This window comes from Chinchilla lanigera, unplaced genomic scaffold (assembly GCF_000276665.1).
Source record: "Chinchilla lanigera isolate Chin_1 unplaced genomic scaffold, ChiLan1.0 scaffold00049, whole genome shotgun sequence".
Classification (NCBI taxonomy): domain Eukaryota; kingdom Metazoa; phylum Chordata; class Mammalia; order Rodentia; family Chinchillidae; genus Chinchilla; species Chinchilla lanigera.
In genome coordinates, this window is record NW_004955450.1 from 1,313,774 (window position 1) to 1,341,589 (window position 27,816).

Here is a 27,816-nt window from a genome sequence, read left to right on the forward strand (position 1 = left end):
CCCTCAGTCCAAACTCAAACTGGTCCTGCCTGATGTCAGGAGGCATCATGCCAGTGGAGTTAAAATGAGACAGTGGCCGCTGTTTGATCCTGTTCACTATGTCCGGACCCACCACTTGTGAACAGAGATGGGCTTCCCTTCCCTGGCAGTGAGGACAGGCAAGTCTACAGGGCAAGTCCAGGAAATTCTGGTGCTACCTTCTAAGAGTTTCTAGTGATATTTTGGACACCAACCTATGGGTTGACATGCTCATTGATAAAAGAAAATGACTCTTCCTAAAACTCTTCTCCTTGGTAATGATTTTGATCTAGTTGGTCAGAACTCCATGACATTTAAGCTTGCAGTCTTTCTCCTCACTCTCTTTTGTCAGCTTGTAAGTCCTGGTGTGCAGAGAGGGGCCAGTCCCTCAAGAAAACCCAAGAACTGGTAAGGGCATTGTTTAGTTTGAGGGGTTAGGGTTTATGCACAGGAAAAAAATTGGATCCTATGAGACAATTCATAGCAATATTGTGATTAAAACGATTAAAAATTTTTGGTGTAAGAATATATTACTATTTTGGGTTTTGCCATTATCCTCCATTTTTCTGATTGTCACTTCAGTGCTATATGGGGCAGAGGGTACAACTCAGCGGGTATTTGGGTAAGTCTGGTTCACATCTACCTCTAACAGCTTGGGATTAAGAATCTCCTCTCAAAGGGAACTTTCATACTTTGCTGTGGAGTGAAAATTTGTACAGTCCTCTGGGAAACAATTTTGTCTCAAGTATTGAAGTTCAAAATACATACTTCTGTTTAGCCCAGTAATGCTACTGCTGGGAATCCATGTAAGTAAAAATATCAAGACATAGGTAATAAAATATACACAAGCATTTTTCACAGGGCCCCCCTCAAAAATCTAAAAATAAACTGAGTATGAATAGAAAAACTGTTACCTAAATTACAGAGCTCCCATGCTCTGGAATATAATGCAGTGATTAATAAAGGAATGGATTAGTTTTCCTATTTGACTTAGTGAGGGGGGTTTCTACAAGATGTTGTTGTTGTTGTTGGTTTTTTTCCAGTACCAGGAATCAAACTCATGACCTTGAGCTTGCCAGGCAGGCGCTGTGCTGCTGAGCTAAATCCCCAACCCCCTACAGGATATTGTTGAATGGGAAAAACCACAACCTGTTAAGTGTGAATAATACATAGTTCAATAATACAAATGATAAAATATTTCTGTATAGTTTTATGAGCCCAAAGGAAAAGATATACACAATGTATATGTATATTTAAAGAGGACAACAGAGTCAGACAATTGGGAAGCAGGTACAAAAGCAAAAACAGACTCCACTAAAACACAAATTTTATGATAACCATTTCAGATAAAGTTACAAATGTGTATGTGTGTCTATGTGTGAATTAAGAAATTAGAAAAACATAAACCATTATCTACTGATTGGAAAGGAGGTCCAGTTATATCTCCCTAAGGATAAAAAACAAATTATAGGGTTGATTTTGTTATTTAAACACAAACCCACAAAAATTAGCCTATATGTAAGAGTGCATGCTTGTATAATTCTGAGTCAGTATTTTTGTACTTGAATATTGACATAGGAACCTCAAGAGAGAAGGAACACAGAGGGGTAAAGTGGAGGGTAGAGAGAGGTCCAGCATTAAAAAAAATATGTATCTTTGTATTATTGTAGTAGACATTCATCGATAAAGTACCTATGATTTATTGCTACAATAGTACCACACAAAAAACTACCCCAAAACTCAGTGGGCTTAGAAAAACCAAATCTTTCCTTAGCAGATGGCTGAAGGAAAAGGGAAATTGTACCTGCCAGCTACTTAATATTCAGAGTGAAGTTTTCAGATTTCAAAACACTCCTTTGTAATTCTCTGTTACTTTCACTTCCTCAGCTCGCATTTCTATCTATGCATCTGTCTCTACCACTAACCCACGAGTTTCTTTAGTGCTGTGACCACATCTCATTTATCTCCATAACCTCAGTGTTCATTGTAGTACCTAGAACATAGAAGGTGCTAACACATGACTGGAGAATGACTTCTGAAAAAACCAAGAACTCGTGAGTTCTATTTAACTCATGAGTCTGAGTCAGGGATATAGGCTGGGCACCGTGGGGCAGCTCTTGTGGTCTGGGATGGGGTTGCTTATAGCTCGGAAGCAGCTGGCAGTTCATGGCCATAGCTGAGATAATCATCTTCCTCCAGCCTGGTTTGCTACTGTGGTGATGGGAGGGGTGGGCAGACAGCAAGCCAAATGAGGAAAGTGTTGTCATGTTTGTAGTCTTCTAAGAGTAAACTGAGTCACATGGCCAAGCCCAGCGACCAGGTGAAAGGGCAAAGAGAAGTTGAATGACAAAGGTGACATAACTACAAGACAACTAAGAAGTGGTGTCATTGTTACAATTTTACCATGTGAAGTATGAAAAGTACTGATTAAAGAGAACTTTTACTAAAGAATAGTCATTTAGCTTGTGCCATATGGAATTCAATCACAAAGTTAATTAGATCTGGATTCCTCACATACTTCAGTGAGCATCACTTAAATCAAAAGACTCCCTTGGAGAGTTGGAAGGAGCTTGGAAGGCGGCTTTTACACCTAAGATCTATTTCATCAGGTGGAGAAGGGTTGGAGGTGACAGGGCTGCCACTGCAGCCCCAGCTCACTGTTTGTGGTTCCCAAAATCATAGCTCTTTGAGTTCGCCAGAAGCCCTGCAGAATTCTGGAGGGAAAGTGACATCAGATTGGGACCAAAAATGACATTTGATTGGGGCTGAAATGCTTTCTGGAAGGCATCCCTTCCTGCCAAGGCCAGCCAGAGGCCTGGTGCCAAGGAATTTTTTTATCCTGGCAAGGCCACATGGCATGCCCGCTATAGGGAAGTATTATGGAAGGGAATTTAGGGAAACTCAGAATTTGAAAAAACATATTGAAGGCAAGGGAAGAATTATAATGAGAGTCCTCTTGATTTTCCTCTCAGAATACCTGAGCAGTGTTAGATGATTTGATCCAGCTTTGCTATGTATTTCCCATGCCTCGTAAGACCAGTGATAATCGACAGATTGCTTTACTACATCAGTGAAGAGCAAACAGCAGAAAATTAACCGGGCCCCCAGGAGAACCTGCTGCACCTAGAAGAGAGAGCCGCTGCGGGCTCTCTGCCCACTCTGCAGATCTGCAGCTAAGAATTTTGCAACAGACTTGAGACTGAAGTGGGAGAACTCTCAGGTGCATGATTGATTTTCTTCATTTTAGCTTTGTTTGTGGGGCAAGGTATTCATGGGTCAAGGCACCAATAAGAATGACCTTGTGCTGTTGTACAGAAACCTTCTCATCTAATGCAAAAGGCACAGCCTTACCCTGCTGGGGACATTAACATCATGTCCAGGAAAGATACCTACCCCAGTGGTTTTTCTCTAGACCCGGATTCTGCAGCAGGCTTCATGATATCAAAACTGAACCCAAAATGTATGGCATTGTATCTCCAAATAAAAGAACGCCAAGGTTTTTTGACACCACATCTTTCACATTTCCTGCCAGTCACTCACCAACATTTGCCAATCTTTTTTGAAAGCCCAGAAAGCTTAGCTAAGCATTAGAACTGTATGGGAAATGTCCAAACCTGACCTGGCAGATACCAGTTACCTATGCAAAAGCCCCTTTGTACTTCTTTATTGCTAGGAGACCTGAGACTATGATTATGGAAACAATATGCCCATCCCCATGGGATGAATTGTGCCTGGTTTAGGCTGTCATAGAACTTCCTATCCCTTTTGCAGCCTTATGACCATGTGACCCAGTTCTACCTAAGGAGATATTAGGAGAAACTTTAGAAAGATAATGACTCCTGAATAAAAGATCAAATCTTTGTGAGGAGAAAGCTTTTGATTCTTTGTTTGGGAGCTAGTATGAAGATGTATAAGTTGGAGCTTCAGTGGCCATTCTATAACCACAGGGCAACAAGCACAAGGAATGCATCCCATGCAAGATGGAAGAATGGAAGGATAGAAAGAACTTTGGTTTTCTATACACTGAAAACTATAAAACATTGGTGAAAGAAATGGACACAAACAAATGAAACGATATCTCATATTGAATTGGAAGAATTAATATTGTGAAAATGCCCATACTCTCCAAAGTCATCTAAACATTCAGCATCATCCCTACCAAAATTCCATTGGCATTTTCACAGAAGTAGAAAAAAGCAATTCTAAAATTCATGTGGACCCACAAGGCTCCCAATAGCCAAAGCAGTCTTGAGATGGAAAAACAAAGTTAGAGATAGCACACACTTCCTAATTTTAAATTATAGCATAAAGTAATGGTAATCCAAACAGTATTATACAAGCATAAAAATAGATACAGAAACCAATAGGACAGATTAGAGAGCTAAAAATAATCCCTCTTAGGTATATCTCCAAAGGGGATAAAATCATTATCTCAGTGTGAGAGCTACGTCCCACGTTCATTGCAGTATTATTCTCCATAGCCAAGATGTAGATACAATTTAAGTCACTGGTGAGTTAACTTTCTGTTGCTATCAATTTCTAAAGAGAAAAGGCTTATTTTGATTCATGGTCTTAGAAGTTCGAGTCCATGATAAGGAAGACCCATCACTTTTAGCCTCTGTGGAGAGGGGGCATCTGATGGCATTGCTGAGGTGTCACAGAGCAAAACTACTCACGTTGTGTCCAAGGAGTAAAATAAAGGAAAAAGAAGGGGCTGGAATCCCACATGCCCCTTCAGAGCCCTCCCCCTCTGACCCAAAGACACCCCACCCCCAACCCCAGTTAAAGGCTTCACAGTCTCCCCATAATGCCACCTTGGGGATCAGGCCTTTAGGGACCTTCAGGAGACCCTTAAGATCCAAACTGTAGCTGTCTCCATCAACCGATTGGTGGATAAAGAAAGTGAGATATACACACTGGAACACTATGCAACCACAAAAAAGGAAATTCTGCCATTTGCAACAAGATAGTTGAAACTTGAAGACATTATGTTGAGTAAAATAAGCCAGACACAGAAAAGCAAATATATATTATCTAAATTGTATGTGGAATCTTAAAAAAAAAGTAGAATTCATCACAACAGAAGTGCATGATGGTGACCAGGGACTAGAGGATAAAGGAAAAGGAGAGATACTGGTCAATGCATACAGACCTTCAGTTGTTACCTAATATACAGCATGGTGACTAACAATGGTTAATGATAATGTATTATATACTTGGAATTTGCTAAGGGTGTGGATCTGAAGTGTTCTTACTGCTACTACCAAGGAAAAAAGATAATTATGTGAAGTAGTATGCATTAACTAGCTTCATTGTGGTAATCATTTCACAATGTGTGCATATATCAAAACACTTCTTTGTTTTTTAATAACAGCTTTATTGAACTAAAATTTGTAAGCCACACAATTTAAAACTTTTTTTTTTGGTACTGGGAATCTAACTCAGGACCTTGCACTTGCCAGGTCCTGAGTTAGAGCTGTATCCCTGGCCCAGTTAACAAACTTAAAGTGTAAGACTGTGTAGATTTTAGCACACTGACAAAGTTTGGTAACCATGACCACAATCAAATTAAGATCATTTTTGTTATCCCAGAACAAAACATACTGTCATCTCCCAGTCCATCCCCTCTAAGTCTAGGCAACCACTGAACTACTCTCCATCTTCATAGATTTACCTATTCTGGGAATTTTTTTTACTCATTGTAGACCATGCTCATAACAATAATAAAGACTTTAACATACCCAAACCAATGGAAATCCTGCAAAGTGAGCTCTCATGCCATATTGGAGTGAAAATAGGAATTGACACAAGAAACATACTTAGAATACAATAACTTTTTTCACTTTTTTCTATTAATTTTTTCATATAAAGGAAACTATGCAATGTTCAACCTTGTGTATCTGATTTATTTCACTTAACATTATGGTCTCGAGGGACATCAGTTTTCCTAAAGATGCCTCAAGTTCATCTTTCTTTCACAGCAAAGTGGTACTCCATTGTGTATAAATACCACATTTTCTTAATAGATTCATCTGTTGATGGGCATATAGGATGTTCCAGAGATTTAGCCATTGTGAATTGTGCTGCTGTAAACATGAGTATGTGGTGTGACTTTTTAACTCTTTTGTGAAGGTACCTAAAAGGGGATAGCAAGGTCAAATGGAATTTCTGTTTCCAGTTTTGTGAGATATCTCCATAATAATTTCCATAGTGATTGTATCAGTTTACAGTCCCACCAACAATGAAGGATTCCTTTCTCCCGACAGCCTCACCAGTGTTTGTCATTGGTTGATTTCTTGATGGTAGCCATTCTTTCTGGGGTGAGATAGAATCTTAATGCTGTCATTTCTCGAATGTCCAGTGCCATTGAACATTTTCATGTATTTATAGGCCAATCATATTTCCTCATCTGAGAAGTGTCTGTTCATTTCAAACGCTCCTTTCTTAAGTGGGTCTTTAAATTTGGAGGGTCTAATTTTTTGTGTTCTTTATATATTCTAGATATTAGTCCTTTGTCTGAGGAGTAGCTGGCAAATTTTTCCCCCTTTTTGTAGATTGTCTTTTCACTTTGCTGGTGGTTTCCTTTGCTGTCCAAAAGCCTTTTAATTTAAGGTGATCCCATTTGTTGATCCTTGGTATTATTTCTTGTGCAACCAGGATTTTAATCAGAAAGTCTTTGCCTATACCTATGTCTTCAAGAGTTTTGCCTATCCTGTCTTCCACCAAATTAAATGTTTCTGTTCTAATGTTGAGGTCTTTGATCTTTTTTGATTTTAGCTTAGGATTTGGTGGGAGATATGGGTCTAAGTTCAACCTTCACCATGTGGACAGCCAATTTTCTCAGCACCACTTGTTAAAGAGGTTATCTTTCCTCCAGCAAAGGGATTTGATCCCTTTGTCAAAGGTCATGTAGCTGAGTTTTGGCTGAAGTTATTTCTGTATCTTCTATTCTGTTTCACTGAATTACAATTGTTTAGTTTTCTTTTATTTCTTGACAATATCATGCTGTTTTTATGGCTGTAGCTTTGTAGGTCTGGTTGTGATACTCCCTTCCTTGCTCTTGTTACCCAAAATTGCTTTTGCCAGTCTAGGTTGCTCCTAGTTCTATTGAATTTTAAGATTGCTTTCTCCAGTTCTATAAGAAATGTTATTGATATTTTGATTGAAATTGCATTAAATCTATATAATAGTTTTGGAAGTATGTCCATCTTTTTTTTTTTTTTTTTTTTTTTTGGTACCAGGAATCAAACTCAGGACCTTGCACTTGCCAGGTAGGCACTTGTGCTGCTGAGCTATATCCGCAGCCCAAGTCCATGTTAACCATATTAATTATGCCTATCCAGTAGCAGAGGATATCTTTCTGTTTTTTTCTGATAACCTCTTCAATCTCCTTTTTCAGAGTATTACAGTTTTCATTGTGAAGGTGTTTCATTACATCAATTAGGAAAATTCCTAAGTATTTCATTTTTCTTGATGTTATTATGAATGGTATTATTTCCTTAATTTCCCTCAGTGAGTTTGTTATTGATGTACAAGAACGCTATTGATTTTTGAGTGTTGACTTTATATCCTGCTATACTACTGAATTTGGTTACTAATTGTAGGAGTCTTTTGATGAAGATTTAGGGTCTTCTATGTAGAGGATCATGTCATCTGCCAATAATGATAATTTAACTTCTTTCCCTTCCCATATCCCTTTTGTTTCTTTCTCTTGTCTAATTGCTCTAGCTAGTATTTCAACTTTTGAACAAAAGTGGTGATAGTGGCCATCCTATGTTGTTCCTGAATTTAAAGGGAAACTTTTCACCTTCTTACTATTCAGTATGATGTTAGCCATTGGTTTGTCATAGATGGCCTTTATCAGATTAAAATAAGATAAAGTCCCTCTATTCCTATTCTTGAGAGTTTTTAATCATGAATAGCTGATGAATTTTGTCAAATGCCTTTTTGGGGGCATCTATTGAGATAATCATATAGTTTTTGTCCTTAATTCTATTTATGTGGTGAATTACACTTACTGATTTATGTATGTTAACCCATCCCAGTATCCTTAGAATGAATCCTACTTGGTCATGATGTATGATCTTTTTGATAATTTGCTGCATTCTGTTTGCCAGTGTCTTATTGAGGATTTTTTCATCTATGTTCATTAAGGAAATTGGGCTGTAGTTTTCTTTTTTTGACTGGGTATTTTTCTGGTTTTGAAATTAGGATAATGCTTGCTTCCAGAAATGATTTTGGGAGTACTGCTTTGCTTTCAGTTTCATTAGAGTTTGAGAAGTATTGATGATAGATCTTGGTGTTGCAGAATTCAGCAGTGAATCCTTCAAAATCTGGATAGTTGGTATTGTTTTATTCTTCAATGTCACTCACTGAGTGGTTTATTTAAAATTTTGTATCTTCTCAGTTCAGCTTTGGTAGTTAATATGTAGCTAGGAATTTACCCATTTCTTCTGAGTTTTCCATTTTACTAGGTTCTCAAAGCAGTTATCAATAATTTCCTGGGTCTCAGCAGAATCCATTGTGATTTCACCTTTTCATTTTTAATTGCATAGATTTGGGTCTTTTCTTTCCTTTCCTTTTTTTTTTTAAAGATTAGCCATGGGTTTGTCTATTCTATTCAGTCTTTCAAAGAAACTTTTTGATTCATTGTAATTTTTTTGTCTCAGTTTTGTTAATTCCTGCCCTAATCTTTATAATTTCCTTCCTAATACTAGCTTTGGGTTTGGATTGTTCATATTTTTTCTAGGACCTTTTCTAGTACTTTAGGTTATTTATTTGAGTATGTTCTGTCTTTCTAATGTGAAAATCCACTGCTACAAATCTCCCTCTTAGGACTGCTTTCATTGCATCCCATAGGTTCCAGTATATCATACTGACATTATTGTTTGATTGTAGAAACTGATTTCTTCCTCAATTTCATCTGTGACCTATTGATTATTCAGGAAGGTATTACTTAATTTCAATGTATTTGCATAGTTTCTATGATCTCTTTTGCCACTGATTTCTAGTCTCACTGCACTGTGGTCCTATAATATGCACAGGATAATTTCAGTTCTTTTGCATTTACCTAAGGTAGCATAACACTTTTTTTTCTGTAAAGGCCCATAAATGTGGTTGTGTCAAACCCACACTTAACTTTTAGAGTAATTCTATTGATGAATTATTCAGTTTTATGACTTTTATTAAACAGTAAGTGTTTCACAGGTAAAATATTACAAAAATATTGTGTTTTTAATACTTATTGAGTATAAAAACATCGAAATTTTCAACATCGACTAGTTTTTGGTGTACAAAGTCTAAAAAAGAAGAACAAATATTCCTATATGAACTACACTGAAAATACCAATAGCACTCTACAACAAAAATAATCTTTGCTTTAGTTGTCACACCCAAGACAGTCTTCACACATGAAAATTACATGTTCCATATACAAGTAACACTTACACTGATGGCACATATGTTTTATTTTCCTGTCCTTTCTTATAGGGCACAATCAACATTTTCCTGTTGTCATAGTAGGTCTTTAGGATGCTGCACCTGCCTATTCACCTGTCAGCTCATCAGTGTGGTCAACAATTTTTTTATATAGTTCCCTGGGCAGAGACACTTTGTTTTTCCTCCGCTGTAAATGATCTCTTATGAGCTTGAGTTCCAGTCCCAGTCCTCCAAGAAAATTTCTCTGTGGTATCTTGCACTTGTCATTTTCTTTGTAAATTATCAAATTATTTATACCACGTATGTTTAGGACTGAATAAAATACAACCATTGGCCATGCTCTGTGTTTTGAGTGATATCATAGTTGCTACATAAGTTATCAACATCTACTCTGCCTTTGGTTTTGTTGTGGAAAGTTTCCATCTTAGGCTTCTGTTTTGTCGAGGTTTCCCTATCAGTATTTCTGTCATGGTGCAGTGTTGACATCAGCAGTACCAGTTTGTTTTTCTTTGCCATATATGAGACAATGTAAACCTTTCTGAAAGCCAAAGAGCATATACTATACAATTCTCTGTTCTGAAATTGCAGCATTTCATTTGGAATTTCTGCTTTGTTCCTGTTTACAGTTCCTGCGCTAGTGAACTTGTGCTTTATTAACAGATGTAACATCAGTTGGAAACTGGTAAACCAATTGTTGAATGTCACATTTCAATTAGTTTGGGAGATGGGAGCAATAAGTATTTTAATAACATTTGGTTTATTACTATATAAATAAGGACCTGATGGCTGAATTCCAGGATAAATTTCTAAATTGAAAGCATAATAAGTCTTCACATCTACAAGAGCATATATTTTTATACCATATTATGACCCATTGCTTTTCCATAAGTTTATTACATTCCTATGATTTCCATGAGAATTCCCTGCTAAGTATAGCAGATCTATGAATGCCTTTAGTTCAGCTAGTGAGGTGTCATAATAAATACGATTTTTTCATATGGCTATTGGTTTATACAGAACATTTTATTTGTATTTCAGCCTTTGCGTATCTCATCTGTTGTAACATTTCATCTGTTACAGTTTCCAACACTGAATGGCAGTGTTGGCATTCTGTCCAATACATTCCACCCCTGCCAAGACCCTCACTATATTTTCAGACCTACTTCTAACATTGGATCATCCCATTTGGTTGTGTGGCCATTTTGCAACATTTTGACTAGTTAAATATGTACTCACATTGCTGTTTTCTTTGTCATCTAAATTGAGGTCTGCATCCCCTGTGTGTGTATAAGTCAATTCTTGCTCCATTTCACTGCCACAGGAACTTTGGGCACTCATGGCCAATGTCAGGAGTCATCATCGCCATCATCATCATCATCGTCATCCACCCACACCACTCTTGTGTTATGAAAACGTGTATTTTACCATAGTGAATCATCTTCATCATCCATGCATGAGTAATCTGGTGATTTACTTTTGACCTCCAAAACTTGCAAATCTGGTTTTTTATGTGCCATTGTACTGAACTGGGCTACTTCTACCAGAAAAATCAAAAGAAAACTTTCTTTAAAATAAATCCTAGGGTAGTGTGGGTGTATTATACCCTCTGTGATGCTCAGGTAAACATATGCCAAAACCTCAGGTAAACAGAGTGTCATGTCAGTGAAAATCCTGGTTTGACACTTTTGCACACATGCACATACCTTGCCTTATGTTGTAAGTGGGCAAGTGGATAAACACAAAGATCACTTCCTGTATGCCTTAAGCAAAGGTACTGAAATGTATCACTGGCTACTGTTACGCTAAGTAAAAATTTACAGTAGAAAAGGGATGTGTTTGTGGAACCCAGTGTTATGCTCTTCGGGTAATTAAGCATGCTCTATGGGCTAATATGTAGTCTATTTTGGAGAAAGGTGCTGCCAAGAAGAATGTGTACTTTGTTGTTGAGTGGAATGCTCTGTGAATCTATTAAGTCCATTGGTTTGAAAGTTTGGTTCAGTTCTGATATTTCTTTGTTGAATTTTTGTCTAGTTGATTTGTCCTTTTGTGACAGTGGGGTATTGAGGTCTCCCATTACACTTATACAGGTATTCATATGATTTTTCAGGTCCATTATAAGTGTATGTTTTATGATAAATATTTGGTGCATATTTATCTATAATTGTTAACTCTTCCTGTTGAACTATTCCTTTAACCAATATCTAGTGACATTCTTTAGCTCTCCTGATCAGTCTTATCTTGAAATCCATTTTATTCTAAATTAGTATAGCAACTCCTGCTTTCTATCAGGTTCCTGTTGCATGAAATATTGTTTTCTATCCTTTGATTTTTAATCTTTTTGAATTAAATGTGTTTCTTGCATACTGCATATTGTAGGGTTTTGTTTCTCAATCTGTTCTATCAGTCTGCATCTTTTTTGGGGGAATTGAGACCATTCACATTGAGAATTATTACTGAGAGGTATTCTGTCATTGCATTATTTTCCTATTGCTTATTTCTTCATTTTTCCCACTTTGCTTAGCTGCTCATCCCATCAGGTGTATTCATTCTTTTTGATATATTGGCACTTCTGGCTTCATTGTCTCTTTCTAGGATATCCTTGATCATTTATTGTAATCCTGTGGAAATGAATTTCTCAAGTGCTCCTTGTCATGGAAATAATTTATTTGGCCATCAGTTTTAAAGGAAAGTTTTGCCAGATACATAAAGCAAGGATCAAAGTTGTTGTCTTTTAGGACTTAAGACACTTCATTCCAAGCCCCTCTGGACTTTAAAGTTTGTGTAAAGAAGTCTGCTGTGATCTTTATTACTTTACCTCTGTGTGTGATTCATTGCCTTCCTCTAGCACTTTTTAAAATTTTGTCCCTGTGATAGACATTGGGAATTTTGAGAAAAATGTGAGCTGGAGAGGTTCTATTTTGGTCATAGGTGTTTGGGGTTCTATGTGCCTCACTTACTGTATGTTTATTTCTTTCCCTATGTTTGGGGCATTTACTGGCATTATTTCTGTGGACAGGTTTTTTATGCCATTTGTGTTACCTTTTTTGAGGTTTTATTCTCTTTTTTTTGTTTACTTAGGTTCATTGGTACAGTTTGGATATACATAATGATCATATTCATTATAGGAAATTTGTTTCTGTACATGATATATCTTGATTCCTCTTTTTTTTCCCATTCCCATCCCCTCCTTTCAAGCTGTCTTCCCCTCCCCATTCACAAAGTTTGCTTTTTATTTTATCCTTCTTTTCTCATTTTTTCTTTTCCTTCCTTCATTTCTCCCTCCCTGATCCCTACTTCCCTTTTCCTTTTGAACAGTTTTTTCCTATTTCACAATATCTGTTATACATTTTGGTTCTTATTTACATTTTCAGTCACCCCAGAGAGATAATGCAATATTTACCCAGGTATATCCAATTGATTTCACTTATGATTATGACCTCAAGGTCCATCCATTTAGCTACAAATCTCTCAATTTTGTCTTTATGGCTGTGTAATACTCCTTATATTTAAAAAAAAAATCTTTTTTATCCATTCATCAGGTGATGGCATTTGGGTTGCTTCCAAGATTTAGCTATTACAAACTGTGCTGCTATAAATATGGGTGCACAAATACTGCTGTGGTATGATGCTTTTAAGTCTTCTGGGAAGATACCCAGAAGGGGAATAGTTTGGTCAAATGGGACCTCTAATCCTAGTATTTTGAGAGATCTGTACACTAAATTCCACAGTGGTTGCACCAGCCTACAATCTAACCAACAGTGGAGAAGGCTTCCTTTTTCCCCACAGCCCTGCCAGCATTTGTTATGAGGAGTATAAAGATATCTATAGAATAGATAAAGGTAGGACAAAAACACTAGTAAGAAAGAGAAAAAAAGAGGGAGAAAAAAGAAATATAGAGAATGCAAATAAATACAAGGAGGAAAATTAAAAAGAAGAGGAAAAAATAGAGAAGAAAGAAGAGCAGTTAAAAGCAATGCAGGGGGAAGAAGGTCACTCAAGCCCCAGGAAAATGGTGAAGAAATGAAAGAAGGGGTCAGAGAGATAGCTCAGTGGCACAGTGCCTGCCTGGCAAGCACAAGGTCCTGAGTTCAATTCCCAGTACCAAAAAGAAAAAAGAAAGAAGGAAAGAAGGAAAGAAACCAATAAATAAATAAAACCAACTGAACAAAACCAATAAAAACAGTGCTCACATTTTAAGAAACAAAAAGTAAACAAACGAACAAAAAAAACCAACCAAATGAATAAAAAGAAACGAAGAAGAATTTCTCTGTGAGTACAGTTTTGGGGCAGTGTTCAATTCAAGATGAGTCCCTGCTATCACTGGGAGACAAAAAGGGAGTCCAAGCCCAGGTCCGTGCTGGACACAGTCCTCAGAGAGCAGGCCATGGAGCATGGTGGGAGTGCAGAAGCTCTGGCCCCAGGGCTTTCAGGTTCAAGCAGATTTGGGCTGAACCTGGCCTCAGGTGGAGCCTGGGTCCTTTAGCTTTAAACACTTTGCGTATCTCTTGCTAGCCTGACCATGGCTCCCTAACCACAGATATCTTCCATTGCTGACACTCATCCAGTCCCTGTAGGAATATAAAACTTGGAGTCCTGAAATAAAGCCAGCCCACAACTGCTCCACATCCAGGCTCAATCTGCCCCCTCCTTAGTACGCGTTCACTTAGGGGATGTGGCAGGTGCCTGGGCTGGAGTCTCTCATCAGGTGTTACTGCTCACAATATCCACTGATCCTTTTCACCATTGCATTTTTTTCCTTGAAGTCTTTTGGAGACTCCTTCTTTCACTGTTTCTTGTATAATCTGTCCTTCTTTCTCACAAGCCATAAAGCAGGGGCCAGGGTGGAAGTATAGATTGTCCATTCCCTTTTCTGAGTTATGTTCTGTCTCTTCAGTTTCTCTGCAGGCTACAGCTTTCTGTCAGATCCTTCCTGTTCCTGGATCCCAGAACTCTACCTTCCTCCTTCTCCCCACCTCCAGGTTATTATTTTCCCAGTTCCAGATCCCAGAGGGACTGACTTGTTGCTACTTACTGCTCTACCATCTTCCCCGAGGTCCTCCACTTTTTTGTTTTTGAGACCTACTCCTGCTGTGTTGCCCAGGCTCCTAACTCCTAGGCTCAGGCAATCCTCTTGCCTCAGCTTCCTGAATAGCTGGGTTACAGGCATGTACCACTGCATGCAGTTCAAAACATGTTTTGTACTTTAAATATATGTAACTTTAACCTGTCATACTCTAGAAAGCTGAGGGTAAAAACTCTACCTTGATGGTATCCTTTGGCCACAGTTCTATTCCTGTGATCCTCTTTTCTCAGCTCCCCTCCCTGTTAGGAAACATAGTAACAGCCTTCATTGCTTCAGTTTCCATGAGACATTCCATGTCTTGCAGGCAAAAGCCTTCCTAATAGTTCTCGCCTCTCTGGTTCTACAGCCTGGCCAGCCTAGGTTCTGTTGATAATTCCACCCAAGTAGCTTTGTAGCCACTTTAACTTCCTCTGCAAAGGAGGGGTACAAATACCTACTTCACTTCCAGCAAAGCTTCCAATTCACAGAACAGAGTGTGGTCTGTGCACAGCAAATTGGTATCCTCTAAATTTGTTAGAGAGCTCAACTTTCAGGCCCCTACCCTAGCTGTACTCCATTAGAAGTTTCATGGATGGACCCAGAAGTCTGGTTTCTAATACACACCCCAGAGAGCATGGTGGATGAGAAGATTTGAGAGTCAGAGATCTAGATATTCACACGTAGTTGTGGTGTTGTCAGAAACGTGGGAGCACTAACCGGTCTTAGACTCCACCTCTGTGTCCCACTCACATCTATGCAGTGCAGCACATGAATTAATTCATATCTCCCAAAAGGTCAGAGTAAAGGCAGACATGGGAACCAGTGAAATGGCTGTGCCTGCAGGCAGTGTGTACCAAGGGCTGTCAGCTGAGTAAGGGGTAAGGAACAGACCTGGGAGCCTCTGAGGACAGTGGAGCTGAATTTTAGCTTTGTCCACCTGCTGGGTGAGGCCAGTTCTTGGTCTTAGCAGCCTTCTTCGGGCATAAAATCCCAAGGACACCAGCTGAGAAAGGTCAGACTTTGCAGATCTGGATGCAACAAGCAAACATGATATTAGTAGAGAGATGCATGAGCCACAGTTAGAAGAGCCTAGGAATTTAGTCAAGTCTCTAAAGCAGCCTCTCCACCTGCCAGTGCAGACCCAGCAAATCCAAAACAGGTTTTCTCTTTGCCTTGCCTTTTACCAGGTTGATGAGGCAGAAGGTTTGTACTTCAGATGTTCATTTATAGAGCGCTAGACGACACCTGCTTTGTGCTAGCCTAGTGCTGTGGGGGTGGCTTTGTTTGGAAAATATTATTTTTATATAACACCAGGCTAAGTATTCCCATCGTCTTAAGGTAGTCTTCTACACTGTGCTGCTTGTTAGGAATCAAACCTGTAGCAGAAGCAGTTACTTACTACTGTATTATCTAAAGATGACCTGACCCTCATCCATCTCTTATCTTTGCTTGTGTACTGGACAGGCCAGGTGTGTCTTCCCCATGTCCATGTGTCCTTTCTAGGAAACTGCTGCCAGCTTCACGGACTCTGCTTCCCATGCACCCCAGAGATGAGTGAAGGAATCTAGGGTGCTGCACAACAACAGCAGATGCCTCACCATCACTCTGGAAGATGACAAGATGTTGAGTCATCATTATGAAAACCAGTAACTAAAAAAGAGGACATGAAGCTTTTATGCTTCTTCCCGTAGATGAACTGTACCTTAGGCTAATCAAATCATTGATGAAAGTTTATCTTTATAGCAATTTACTAACAAAGAATGATGAAATTAAAATATCACCATTTTGTAAACTCTAATGAATGAATAAATCTAGAACAAAATCAATGGCTGTCTGTATCATAAAAAGATCTCAAGAAGATATTTGCAACACCACCAATAAAGTTTTGCCCAAAAAATGAACTTGAATCTAGTTTAAGTCTGTATAGACTTTACAGGAAATATAGGGGATAGAGGAACATGTTAAACAGTACTGTACAGACCATGGAAAACTGTGAGATCCATTTTTCCAATATATTGCCTGGGAAAATAGGATAGGAGGAAAATCTTGTAGATTAAATGAGACTCAAGGGTCATGTTAACCAATCCCAATCTGTGGACTTTGTTTGGTTCCAGACTGAACAAACATCTAGAAGATTACAGGACAAACAGGGAAATGAGAACAATGTTTAGATAGATAATAGTATTAGGAAACTAACGCTGACTTGGGGGTGATGACAGTCCTGCAGTTGTCTTTCATCATGAGTCTTCTCAGAGCTACATATTGAACATTTACAGTTGAATGAGGTGATACCTAGGATTTATTTCAAAATGATCATGAAGGTTAGGGAAGGGCCAGGGATATGGAGAAAACAAGACTGTCAAGAGCTGACAGCTGCTGGAGTTGGGCAGTGGGGAACTGCAGGTCCATTACACAATTCCTTACATTTGTATATGTTTGAAATTTTCCTTCCTAAAAGTGAAATTAAAACTATTTTTCATCATTTTAATTTCTACTCTTTGTGTTTTATGTTGGCTGTAATATATTAATGCAGAAGCTCACGTTTATTAATTTTAAGTATAGGTTTATCAATTTTTATTTGTTCCTTGCTATTTAGGAGAAGCCAGAAGTTAGGAGTTTTTTGTGTTTTAAACCTGCTCAGTTAGACTGGAATGTCCATGAATGTAAGACCTTCCTGTCAAGCCCTCCTCGGGGCTATGGCCTGATATCACATATCAAACACTTGTTTGGAAACACAGCTTGTGAAGACACATGTCCGGAAGGGGACATTGCCCACCTGTCCTCCAGTCCTGGGGTCTCAATCCTGGCTTCACTGTCCGTTGAGGTTAGACGATGCTCATGACCCATCCTAATACTGGGAAGACTTTTCCAACTTGGGAATGTATGAAGAGAACAACAACAAAAATGGGACTGGTTAAATCTGCATTGTGGAATGGATAATTGTATAACATTTACTATATAGTTAACACACAACCTCAAATCCTACAGAGGAGAGTTCTGTTTTTAATGTTTAGATCCTCTGCCTTGAGGTCCACTGAGGCAAGGCAAAACCACTAATCAGGCCAAATTCCCCCTGGTGTTGCCCTGACTCTGTGCTTTTTTACCCCTATCCCTATAAAACTCTGGTGTAGAAATGGTTGGTGGCTTTCTGTATTTTAGGGCTCCTCCTCTCCTCTTTTCAGTGGCTCCAAATTCAGACCTATTAGCTTGTACTGTCTTTCCTCTTTGTTACACAGAGCTTGGCAGATTGACCCTCCATCTCCTGGACTTTAGCAGCCTGCAGTGAATTGTCTGTGTAACTCCCCATTTGTCCCTGTCTCCCTAGCTGAACTGTCCCTCCAAGCTGAGTGGAGAGTTTTATTCTACATTGATTCCTTGGAGGAGCAGCAGTTTGTGGTAGAAAACAATTTACAAAAGGATTGCACCTTCCTACGAGTCACCTCGTTAAGACTTGTTCACAGCCATCTACGCCAGGCTCCGTCACTTTGTCTACTGGGTTGTGCCATCTCACAGGGGAGTTTTGGGCGGTGCTGTTGGGTTGGTTGAAAAAGTATATTCAGTTACCTAGCTCAAACTTCAGGCCACAATTTTATATTCAGCCATCCAGATGCTTTGAAATGTGCCTAGGTTCAACATCCTATGCAGTTTTAATTTACGAAAACATCACACTTACAATAATGAAAACCAGCGCTGATGTTGTACTTGACGTGTATGAAGCCCTGTTCTAAGTCCCTTACATGCACTGTGTTACTTGATTCTCTTACCATCCCCATTTTATGGATGGGGAAGCTGAGAGCAGAAGGAATAAGTATGGCAGTCTAGCTCCAGAGTCTGTCCTCTTAGCTGCTCTGCTGCCTCTAATTGAAGACCCAGTAGAGAGGCACAGAAAAAGGCCTAAAAAAATAAAAATACAGACTCTGAGTTATGCTGGGGTTGGGGCCACAGCAGCTTGGTGGAAAGTGCTGTGGATAAGAAGTCAGAAAACTGAGGGTCTAACTTGCCTCTCCCACTATCTCTGTGTGACACAGAGAGGTCACTTTGAGCTGACTTTTGAGCTGGGTGTGTTGGCACACGCCTATAATCCCAGCAGCTCAGGAGGTTGAGGAAGGAGTATTGCAAGTTTAAAGCCATCCTGGGCAACTTAGCAAGACCTCATCTCAAAATAAAAATAAATTTTTTAAAGGCCTGGGATATAGCATAATGCACAGGCCCTGGGCTCAATCCCCAGTAATGCCAAAAAAGAGAGGGAGGGAGGGAGAGAGGGAGGGAGAAAGGGAAGGAGAATGAGGAGAAAGAGAAGGAAATGGAAAGGAAAAGAGGAAGGGAAGGAAAGGAAGCTACTTTTCCACTCTGGTTCTATCTTATCTCTTAAAAAAAGAAGAAGAAGAAAACTCATGCCTATTGTTACCCCTTTATGGGTTATTGGAAGAATTTATCCAACATTGCTGTGCAGAAAAGCGGGAGTAAGTTCTAATTTTAGATATGCTTAGGAGAACTTGGGATTGCATCTGAAGGTAATAAATTCCTGTTTTTGTTTTCAGGTCACTATTTTTGTTCACGTCTTGTGGAAACCACACTCAGAAATGCTGACAGCAGGCTTTAGGACAGCTCAGCCCTGCTAGACACCAAAAGACCCATGGCTCTGGCGGCACCTTTCAACATGACAGATCCACAGTGAGTACCATGGGACCCTCTGTCTGCATCAGGAGTGTCACCCTGAATCTCCCACGTGATAAGGTCCTGCTGATTCAAGCAAGTACCGTGCACAGTTGCATAATGCACAGGCCCTGGGCTCAATCCCCAGTAAGGGGCCACAGAAATGAGGAGAACCTATCAAAAACAAGACTCAGAACATTAGGAAGTATCTGGGATGAATGAACCAAACAGGAATTGCAAGGAAATTTAAAAGTCATGACAGGATTTCTAAAAGAAGATTCTATGAAACCCCGGGGTAGAGCTCTTGAGGGAGATCTGCTTTCAGGTCCCCAAACCTAAGATACCACTTCACCTTCCAAGTGCCAGCATGGTGTAACCAGGTGGTTATTTATTTTGTGTTTTGGAACCCTTTGGCAAAAATACTACTAAGATGACAATAACGGTCCAACTATAATACCATACTCTCCGGCCTCTCTAGCCCTAGGCACCTGTGCCAGGCTACTTGGCCCGTGCATAATGAAGCCATCTGACCAGTGTAGTGCTTGGGGACAACCAGTCTCAGTAGCAGACAACCATAAATGTCATTCATATGTCTGGATTGACCACCCAGATAGCTCTGCTGATCTCACCTGGGGTCAACTTCGAGGAGAGGCTGGGCTGGCTGGCAGCCGATCTAGGTGACTGGACTCTGCACCTCCTTCTGTAGCTGTGCCAAACCTCTATGATTTGACATTGGGGTGCAGGAGCAGAGGCAGAATTTATCACTGTCTGCCACACCCTGTGAACGTCATATCCATTAACATCCCATTGGCCAACACAAGTCACATGACTGGAAGCAGTAGCAAGGGTTGGAAAGCAGCTCTTCTTTCTGATGATGGGAGCAGCAAAGTCACATGGCAAAGGCCTGGGTTCAAGGAGGGGCAGGGACGGAACCATTAATACATTCTGTTAACCATACTGATCCTCACCCAAGAGGATACTTAAACCATGAACTATGGAACCTTCATTCCCACCAATGGAGGCCTCATCTCTGTATGAAAATGGCTGTGTGACCAGAAATGCAACTGGGAAACCATGGCCATAGGCAGAAAGTGACTGGGAGGCCGGAAAGTTAGGAAGGCAGAAGTAACTTGCCCTGTACTTCTCAGAGCCATATTTTGTTAAGCTCAGAAACTCACTCCAGTCCTCCTCAAACTCCCCACTGATCAGAGCATTCTGTTTATTCAGTTCAGAAATTCCTAGTTTCCTTGAACAGTCCCCAAGAAAAGAGAACATATTCAACCCGGCATGTACCTTTCGGGAAATATCTGGGGGAGCTGGGATTCCCCCTATAAACGCCCACACTTTTCTATCAATTGTTGAGAAACACAGAAGCTGCACATCCTCTCTTCTGTCTGAGGATCTTGAGTCATTTTGTAAATGTCACGCAATGATGAATGCTATTATCTGCGCTTGACAGGCAGCGAAAAGCAGAGGTTTAACCAAGGCCTACAGAAGAGATCTGGGCCACTGGGAATTGCTTGGTGAATTCAGGTGGTCCAGTAAGCCCCAGTAGCACTCAAATAAAAACTCCATTTTTCCCTCCATTATCTGGATGCTCCAAGAGAAAGAGAGGTAAAAAGATTTAGCTCAGAATGTTCTTGAGGGCTGGCATGTGTTGTTGGTTAGGTTTCAGTGGTTGTTAGAAAAGTATTGGCTGTAGAGGCCCCCATCCACATGCAGGGAGGGCTGACTGCTCCAGACTTCTGTCCATCTCAGACCCTAGGACAAGAAGGTCTGTCTCCCAGGTAGCCTTTATTACTTGAGTTTCACCTAGAGAAACTGAGGCCAAGGAGGAGCCCCACAGAAGGTGGCTTTAGAGCTGGCACCTACCTTTTCTGGCAGATTGCACTGCTGCCTCTATATCAGAACTGACCTCTCATTACCCAGGACACCAACCCAAGATGTTCCTTCAAATATTTAAATTTTACTCTTATCCATTCATACTGTTTTCTAACTCTCATCTGGCCAGAGCAACAAGACCCAGATCCAGATTCTGCAGGCAGAGATGGGGTGGAGGGTTGTGGAAGGACCACAGACAGGAAGGAGTAAAAGCAAAGTTACCCAGCCAGGGTTCTGCTGGTTTTGTGGCAGGACAGTGCAGAGTGTTAAACATACCTCAGGGTGAGCAGTGTCCCCACCCTGTTCAAATGTCAGTACTGTAAGACCACATCACCCCAAGTACACCCAGTCTCATCTGCATCATCAGCAGTGACTGCCAATAGTGCCCCCACACACAGCCAAGCTCCCTGGTGGTCAGGAGGTGGCACAGCCCCTGGCTGGGATGTCTTATGGTGCCAGGAGAGTTGGGGTTATTTTCAGTGCCCAAAGTGAGCCTGTCATGACATAGAAAGGGAGCTAGGATGCCTCAGACATCTGATCAAATGAACCCCACTTCCTACTCTAACCTTAGAAAGAGCAACCTGGTAGGACCAGTTCTAACAGGAAGGGAACAGCAACTCCAGCTCCTCTCCTGACCCAGGGCCCTGGAGGTCCCTCCAAGTCTCCAGGTAGACTCCCAGTACCCAGTGGTGAGCAAAGACATCTTTCCCTGTCGTGGGACAGTTGACAGGCACACTTCAAGGGACCATGAAATGATTTGAAAGTATCTTCTCCAGTGTAAAGTACAGTGACTCAGAGTCCTAAAAGCCCAGGGTCATCTGTGCCTCTGCCTCCCCCTGACAAAGTTCCTGGCCCAAAGTTCTTACGCTCAGACCTGAGCAATTCCACTTCCCTTTCTTCCCCAACCTGTGAAGAGAATACTACAATAACCTGCTCAGGGCATTGGTCCAGTCCTGGGGACACAGTGGGACATGTGTGACAACCTTGTGCTTTCCTGGCACAGCAGATTCTGGTGCTTCCATCTCCTCCTTTCGAGAAACCAAAGCAGGATTTTGGTCTGGGGCCCACCCCTTCCTGTTGTCCCTCTAGGCCCGCCATTGAAGGAGGAATTTCCGAAGTTGAGATCATCTCCCAACAAGTTGAAGAAGAAACCAAGAGCCTTGCTCCTGTGCAGCTGGTGAACTTTGCCTATCGGGACTTGCCCCTGGCTGCCATCGACCTGTCCACGGCGGGCTCACAGCTCCTGTCAAATCTGGACGAGGAATACCAAAGAGAAGGGTAGGCACCATGCTGCAGGCCATGGAGAAGCACTTGGGTGGCTCCTGGGTCTCCCCAGGGTCCTCCTGAGAGGCATCACAGAGACTAGAGATGCCAACGGGTCAGGACCAGGGGCCCACATCAGCCCACTCAAAAAGCTTTGGACACAAACCATACCTGTCACTGCCACAATATCTTAGGTGCTTGGAACTCATAAAATTTGTTTTAGGGCCAGAGTAGTCCCTAAGGCCCCTGCAACTCCCTTTTAGTATACTTAGGAACCAGGAGACCCACAGGGATGTGGAGATTCAGAGACCAGAGTGGGATAGGCACAAGCCCTAGAGTCACACAGCAGCCCAGACTTCTGACTGCCTCCTGGGCTTTCCCACCCCTACAGTGTGGCTTTTAGATACATCATTACAACACTGACCAGGGCCTTGGGAGCCGGCCCTGGTGACCCTCCCATGTGTCTATAAACATTCTGGAACATGCTGGATGCTTTGGGTACAAACAAGAATGGTTGCTGGGTATTTTAGCAACAAACGAGAAGTCTTAGCTAAAGCTGAATTCCCTGTGCTCAGGGCCCAGGGGCCTCTCTCCTTCCAAGATAGATGGCCCTGCATGCCTCTGCTTGCAGAAACAACTCCCTGGTGGCTTGCTCTGAAAGTGCAGTATGTCTGAGCCTTGGCACAGAGTCAGCAGAACGCCAGAGCGGCCAAGGGTGCTGTCACACCTGTCCGGTGACAGAGCCAGCTTACTCTGTCCCTGCAAGCTTGCAGCCCTGGGCTTAGGCTTAGAGTTAAGGGTAAGGTTAGGGTTAGGGGTGAGGGCAGAGATGGAGTTAGGACAAAGAGTAAGGGTAGGGGTAGGACTATAATTAGGATTAGTGGTTGGGGCAGGGGTAGGAATGGGTTAGGGTTAAGGTTAGGTTTAGGCCTCACATGTGTAGCCCAGGTGTCAGGACCCCCACTTTGCCTCGCTGCTCTGTGGCTGTCGTCTTGGATTCCAGCTCATGGGGTCCATCTCTGCACCGCCAAAGTCCCCAGCCACTGCACTCTGGTGGTCAAACATAACCTCCCAGCAAGCCAGACCTTGGGCCAGGCCTTTCTGGTCCATAGTCCAGTGGCTCTGAGAAGCTGTGGTCAGACAAGGTCCATCTCTCTCCTGCAGGTGACCATACTGGGGCACCCCTTCCATGGGGACACCTCCTGCCATCTCTCATTTGCCTCCAAATGGGGCCTATGGAGTTTCTTCTAGTCAGCAAGCACCATGCAGAGCCTGCAAGGCCCCAAGGCCCAGGCTTGACCTGAACCCAAGCAGGGCTGCTGCTTGGAGTCCAGGGGACACAGATGCCAAGGGACCTAGCTGGCAGCAGGAGGGCTTCCTGGAGGAAGGGGGAGCAGGCCAGATCCAGGCCAGGGAAAATGGGCAAACAAAACCCACAATGAAGGGTAGCACTCTACTCCTCTGGCTTCTTGACTCCAGGCGTTATTGCTGGCATTTCCCCAACATTCCTCTGGCCTTTTCTGGAGTAGTGTACCCAAACGAAGAGTCCCTGCTCACAGCAAGCTTGGTGTGAGCACCCACGCCCAGGAAAGATGAACAAACTGTGGGGAAGAAGCAGCTGTCAAGGACAACATGAGAAGGGACCTTTCTCCAAGGACCTGTCCCTTGAGCTCATTGACAGCTGTGATTTGAGGGGGCCCTGATGCTGAGACTCTTAGGCCTGGAGGAGACCTTAGAAAGGCAGGTGTCTCAGGTACCCACATGGGACACTAGGGCTAGGGTGCAAGGAACCTGCTCAAGTCGCATAGTGACAGAGCTAGGAATGGCCCCATCTCCTGGCCGTTGGTCCAGGCAGCACTCTGGGCTTTCATTTGTCACCTGACCCTTTACAGTATCGTGGCTGTGACACTAAATAACCTCCATGCACCACACCATGTCACCGTGTGACCGCCACGGCTAGGCTGCCCCATTGAATGTATGCCTTTAACTTCCTGGCATTACAAAACAATGTTCTAGTTGTGGTTAAATATGTATAGTAACATTTACCATCTTCTCCATTTTTCAGCATGTGCTTCCGAGGTGTTAAGTCCCTTAAGTTGTCGTGCAGCCATCACTGCCATCTGTCTCCAGAAGTCTCTTCATCTTGCAGAATAGAAACTCTATGCATTAAACAACGATGGTGCCCATCGCCCCTCCGGCAGCCCCTGGCGTCTGCCATGCCGCTACCTGCCTTTGAATTTGACTGCCGCGGGCATCTCCTATCTGTAAACTCATGCTGCATTTGCCTTTTTGTGATGGGCTTATTTCAACAAGAATAACGTCCTCAGGGCTCATCCGTGCTGCAGCGTAGCAGGATGCCCTTCCTTTTAAAATATTCCATGCTTTGTATACACTACGTTTTTGCCTCTCCGTTCGTCTGTCCATGAACACTTGGGTTTCTTCCACATTTTAGCTATGCCGCTATGAACAAATGTACAAATATCTTCTAAAGCCCCCGTTTTCAGTTCTTGGAGATATACACCCCGCGGTGGAATTGCGGAGTCCCATGCTAATTCTACTTTTACTCTCTCAAGGCTCTGCCACACGGCTGATTTCCACAGCGGCTGCACTATTTTCCCTCCCCACGGCTGCACACAGTGTTTCGTTTCCCCACAGCTTCACTAACACCTGTTCTTCTTTGTGTCTTGGACAGTGGCCACACTAACAGGTGTGAGTCAGTTGGGGGTGTAAGTCTCCTCTGCATCTGTCCATGTGAGCCTTGTGAGGTGAAAGGGGCAGTCACCCTAACTGCTCAGCTCCCAGCCCCGGATTCGTGCCGCCTCAGTCAGGCTCCTTGGCTATCCCGGGACCCCTCTGTCCTTGAATTCACCCACTTAGCAGGGCCCTCACACAAAGCTGTCCACAGTCCACGCTACTCCCCTCCACTGTTGTGCCATGCAAGGGTGCGAGGCCTCCTCAGTGGTCCTGGAGCATCCTGGTGACTATTTCCCAACATTTCCATTTCCTCAGTCCCCTCTTGCCCTCAGCAGATGACCTTCTCCTTCCCTGTGAGAGCAGAGACAGTCCTGGATGGCTGCACTGCACCCCTCAGGACCTGTCCCATCTCCTGAGCTCTGATCCCGTCCCCTCCCCAGCTGAGGACCCTCCCCCCATCAGCTACAGCCTCACCCATCTCATTGTATACTTGAGCCTCTCGTGTCTTCCCTCAGCTCCACTTCCCCAGTGGCCCCCACCATCTCTCCCTCTTTGCAGCCACACTTCTTGGGAGCCTCATCAACACCTACTCTTTCCCATCACTCCTCCCATTCATTTCTCCATCTACTGGAGGCTAGCTTCAGGCTCCTCCATGCCCTAGAAACTGTCCTCCTCAAGAGCAACTAATCGTCTTGCTGCTAGGATCTTTGTGTTGTCCTCTCTCCAGCATTTGAAACTGGTAACCACTGCCAGAAGAGAGCTGTGTGTAGTAATCAGTCTACATCCTTCCTCATTCATTCTTGCAGGAGAGAATGGCAGCTCATCATTCTCTTGAGAGCAACTAAGAATTTTCCCTGAAGCCTCCAGTAGCTCTTGCCTTATACCTCATTGGCTAGAATTGAGTTACATGGCAAGGGATATGGGAAAGCCCACAGGCCAATCAGGCCTACTTCTTGAGTTGTAGCATTTCCCAAAATTGGTTGCTGTTACCCAGTGGGACATGGGTAGTGTGGCTATTGGAGAATCACCTGCCATGCGCCACAGCCTTTAAGAATCAGTTCTCCATTAATAGCCTTCAATACAGCATGAGATCTTAAATTCATTCAGCCTTTCTAGTCATTGGTTGGTTAAAGATCAGGCTTCTGAAGACTTTCTTCTGTTATTCTTACCATCTCGATTCTTTCACTGATTCTTGCCACTTTCTGAAGCAGTTCTGGAAGTCATTTTTTGTGTCTGCACGAGGTATGATCAAAAATGAAGTGAGTACTGCTGCTGACTGCTATCTAATGGAAAGGCCTGTGCAAACATCATGCAGTGTTCTCATCCACTTTATTCAGTGGATCTGCCTCTGTGTGACTTCTGCTCTTCCCCAAAGTCAAAATAGCCATGAAAGGTAAATATTTAGAATCAATTCAGGACTTAAAGACAGCCACAACAGCACAACTAAAGACACTCTTGAAAGAGAACTTGCATACCTGCTTCAGAAAGTGATAGGAATGGCCGGGGATATAGCTCAGCAGCACAGCACCTGCCTGGCAAGCGTGAGGTTGTGAGTTCGATTCCCAGTACCAAAGGGAAAAAAATACCAGAAAGTGACAGGAATGGATAAGTGGCTTAAACCGAGGGCCAAGGGAAGGGAGCATAGGAACCTGTCAGCCACAGATGGAACCCCCTTCTCTCATCCTGGACTGTCTGACCTAAGGGCTCTTCCTGCAAGAGCCTCTGTCCCCAAGCCCACTCAGTCTGGGGCTCCCCTCAGAGCTCCCATGGCCCTCTGCTGACACCTGTCACTGCACCCAGGAGTGACCCTGGGCTGCACTCTGTCCCCAGTGCTGGGACCGGGAGCTCCCCCAGGCAGGAGTGGAAGGAATGTTGGTTGACTGACTGAGTAAATGGGGGGCACTGCACTGAGGTAAGGATTGGAAGGGGGTCCCTTTCCCTGGAGAGAGGTGATTGCCAGTCTGTGGAGTCAAGGAAGCCACACGGAGAGAGGAAACCAGGTTTCCCATGCCTAAAAGTTGAGGCTGGGGTCTATAACTGGCTTACCTTGTAGCCCACCCCCATAAAGTCAAACTAAAAGAAGTAAACCAGATTGGTCTCAGAAAATACCAGCTCCCTTTAGCAAGAGCCTAGTGTCCTGTTATAAGAAAGAAAAGTCTTTCTGGGTTCAGGGTTAACAGACAGACACCCCTCCCCCCAGCCATGCCTGACCAGTGTGAAGCCTGAAGCTATACACTGTGGGGTTTATGGAATCTTTTACATTATTTTTCCCCTAAGGGGAAAAGAGATGTGGAGTTTCATGAAGCCATTTTCTGATGCCAGTGAAATTTGTCTATAATAAAACACCACCCTTCTTCTGATGCCCCAGCTGGTCCTGCAAGTGCATGACACCCCATATATTTTTAGGGGTAAGCACAAGCCAGCCCACTTGCCTGTGTCCAGGAACCTCAAAGGTTTTTCACTGATTAATAAGGCAGTAAATTCATAGATCTATTTCTCAGCGAAGCATCGCCATCCCTGATTCCAAGGCTCAGGCAAGGTGCGCAGCCTTGGGGGCCACTAGATGGCAGCAGCGCGCCTCCGATCACGCGGTGGCGCTGTGCCTGAGCCCCCTGGAGGAAGGGGAACGCCGACAGTCAGCTCCGGACCCCTGACAGTGAGGTGAGTTCAGGGAGTCTGAGATGGGGACCCCAATCATCTATGCAAGTACCTGGGATCCAGAGTTTGGCCAAAGAGACGAAGGGAGAGCATGACTGAGAGGAATGCCAAACCTCAGCCAACCCAGGACAGCACTTTAGGGATGG

General features: G+C 42.6%; 1 protein-coding gene across 2 annotated transcripts in view; it reads left to right on the forward strand.

The window, feature by feature from the left end:
* LOC102016005 (chromosome unknown open reading frame, human C15orf27) overlaps positions 1-27,816 on the forward strand; it is a 101,554-nt gene that overhangs the window by 31,239 nt on the left and 42,499 nt on the right. The window contains exons 2-3 of one of the 2 annotated variants that reach the window (XM_005393470.2): positions 19,060-19,192; positions 22,145-22,333. In XM_005393470.2, the coding sequence (XP_005393527.1) occupies positions 19,155-19,192; positions 22,145-22,333 (227 nt within the window). In that variant the 5' untranslated portion in view covers positions 19,060-19,154. Of the gene's footprint in view, positions 1-19,059; positions 19,193-22,144; positions 22,334-27,816 lie in introns of those variants that run through there. The other variant, XM_013518946.1, reaches the window with a different exon arrangement.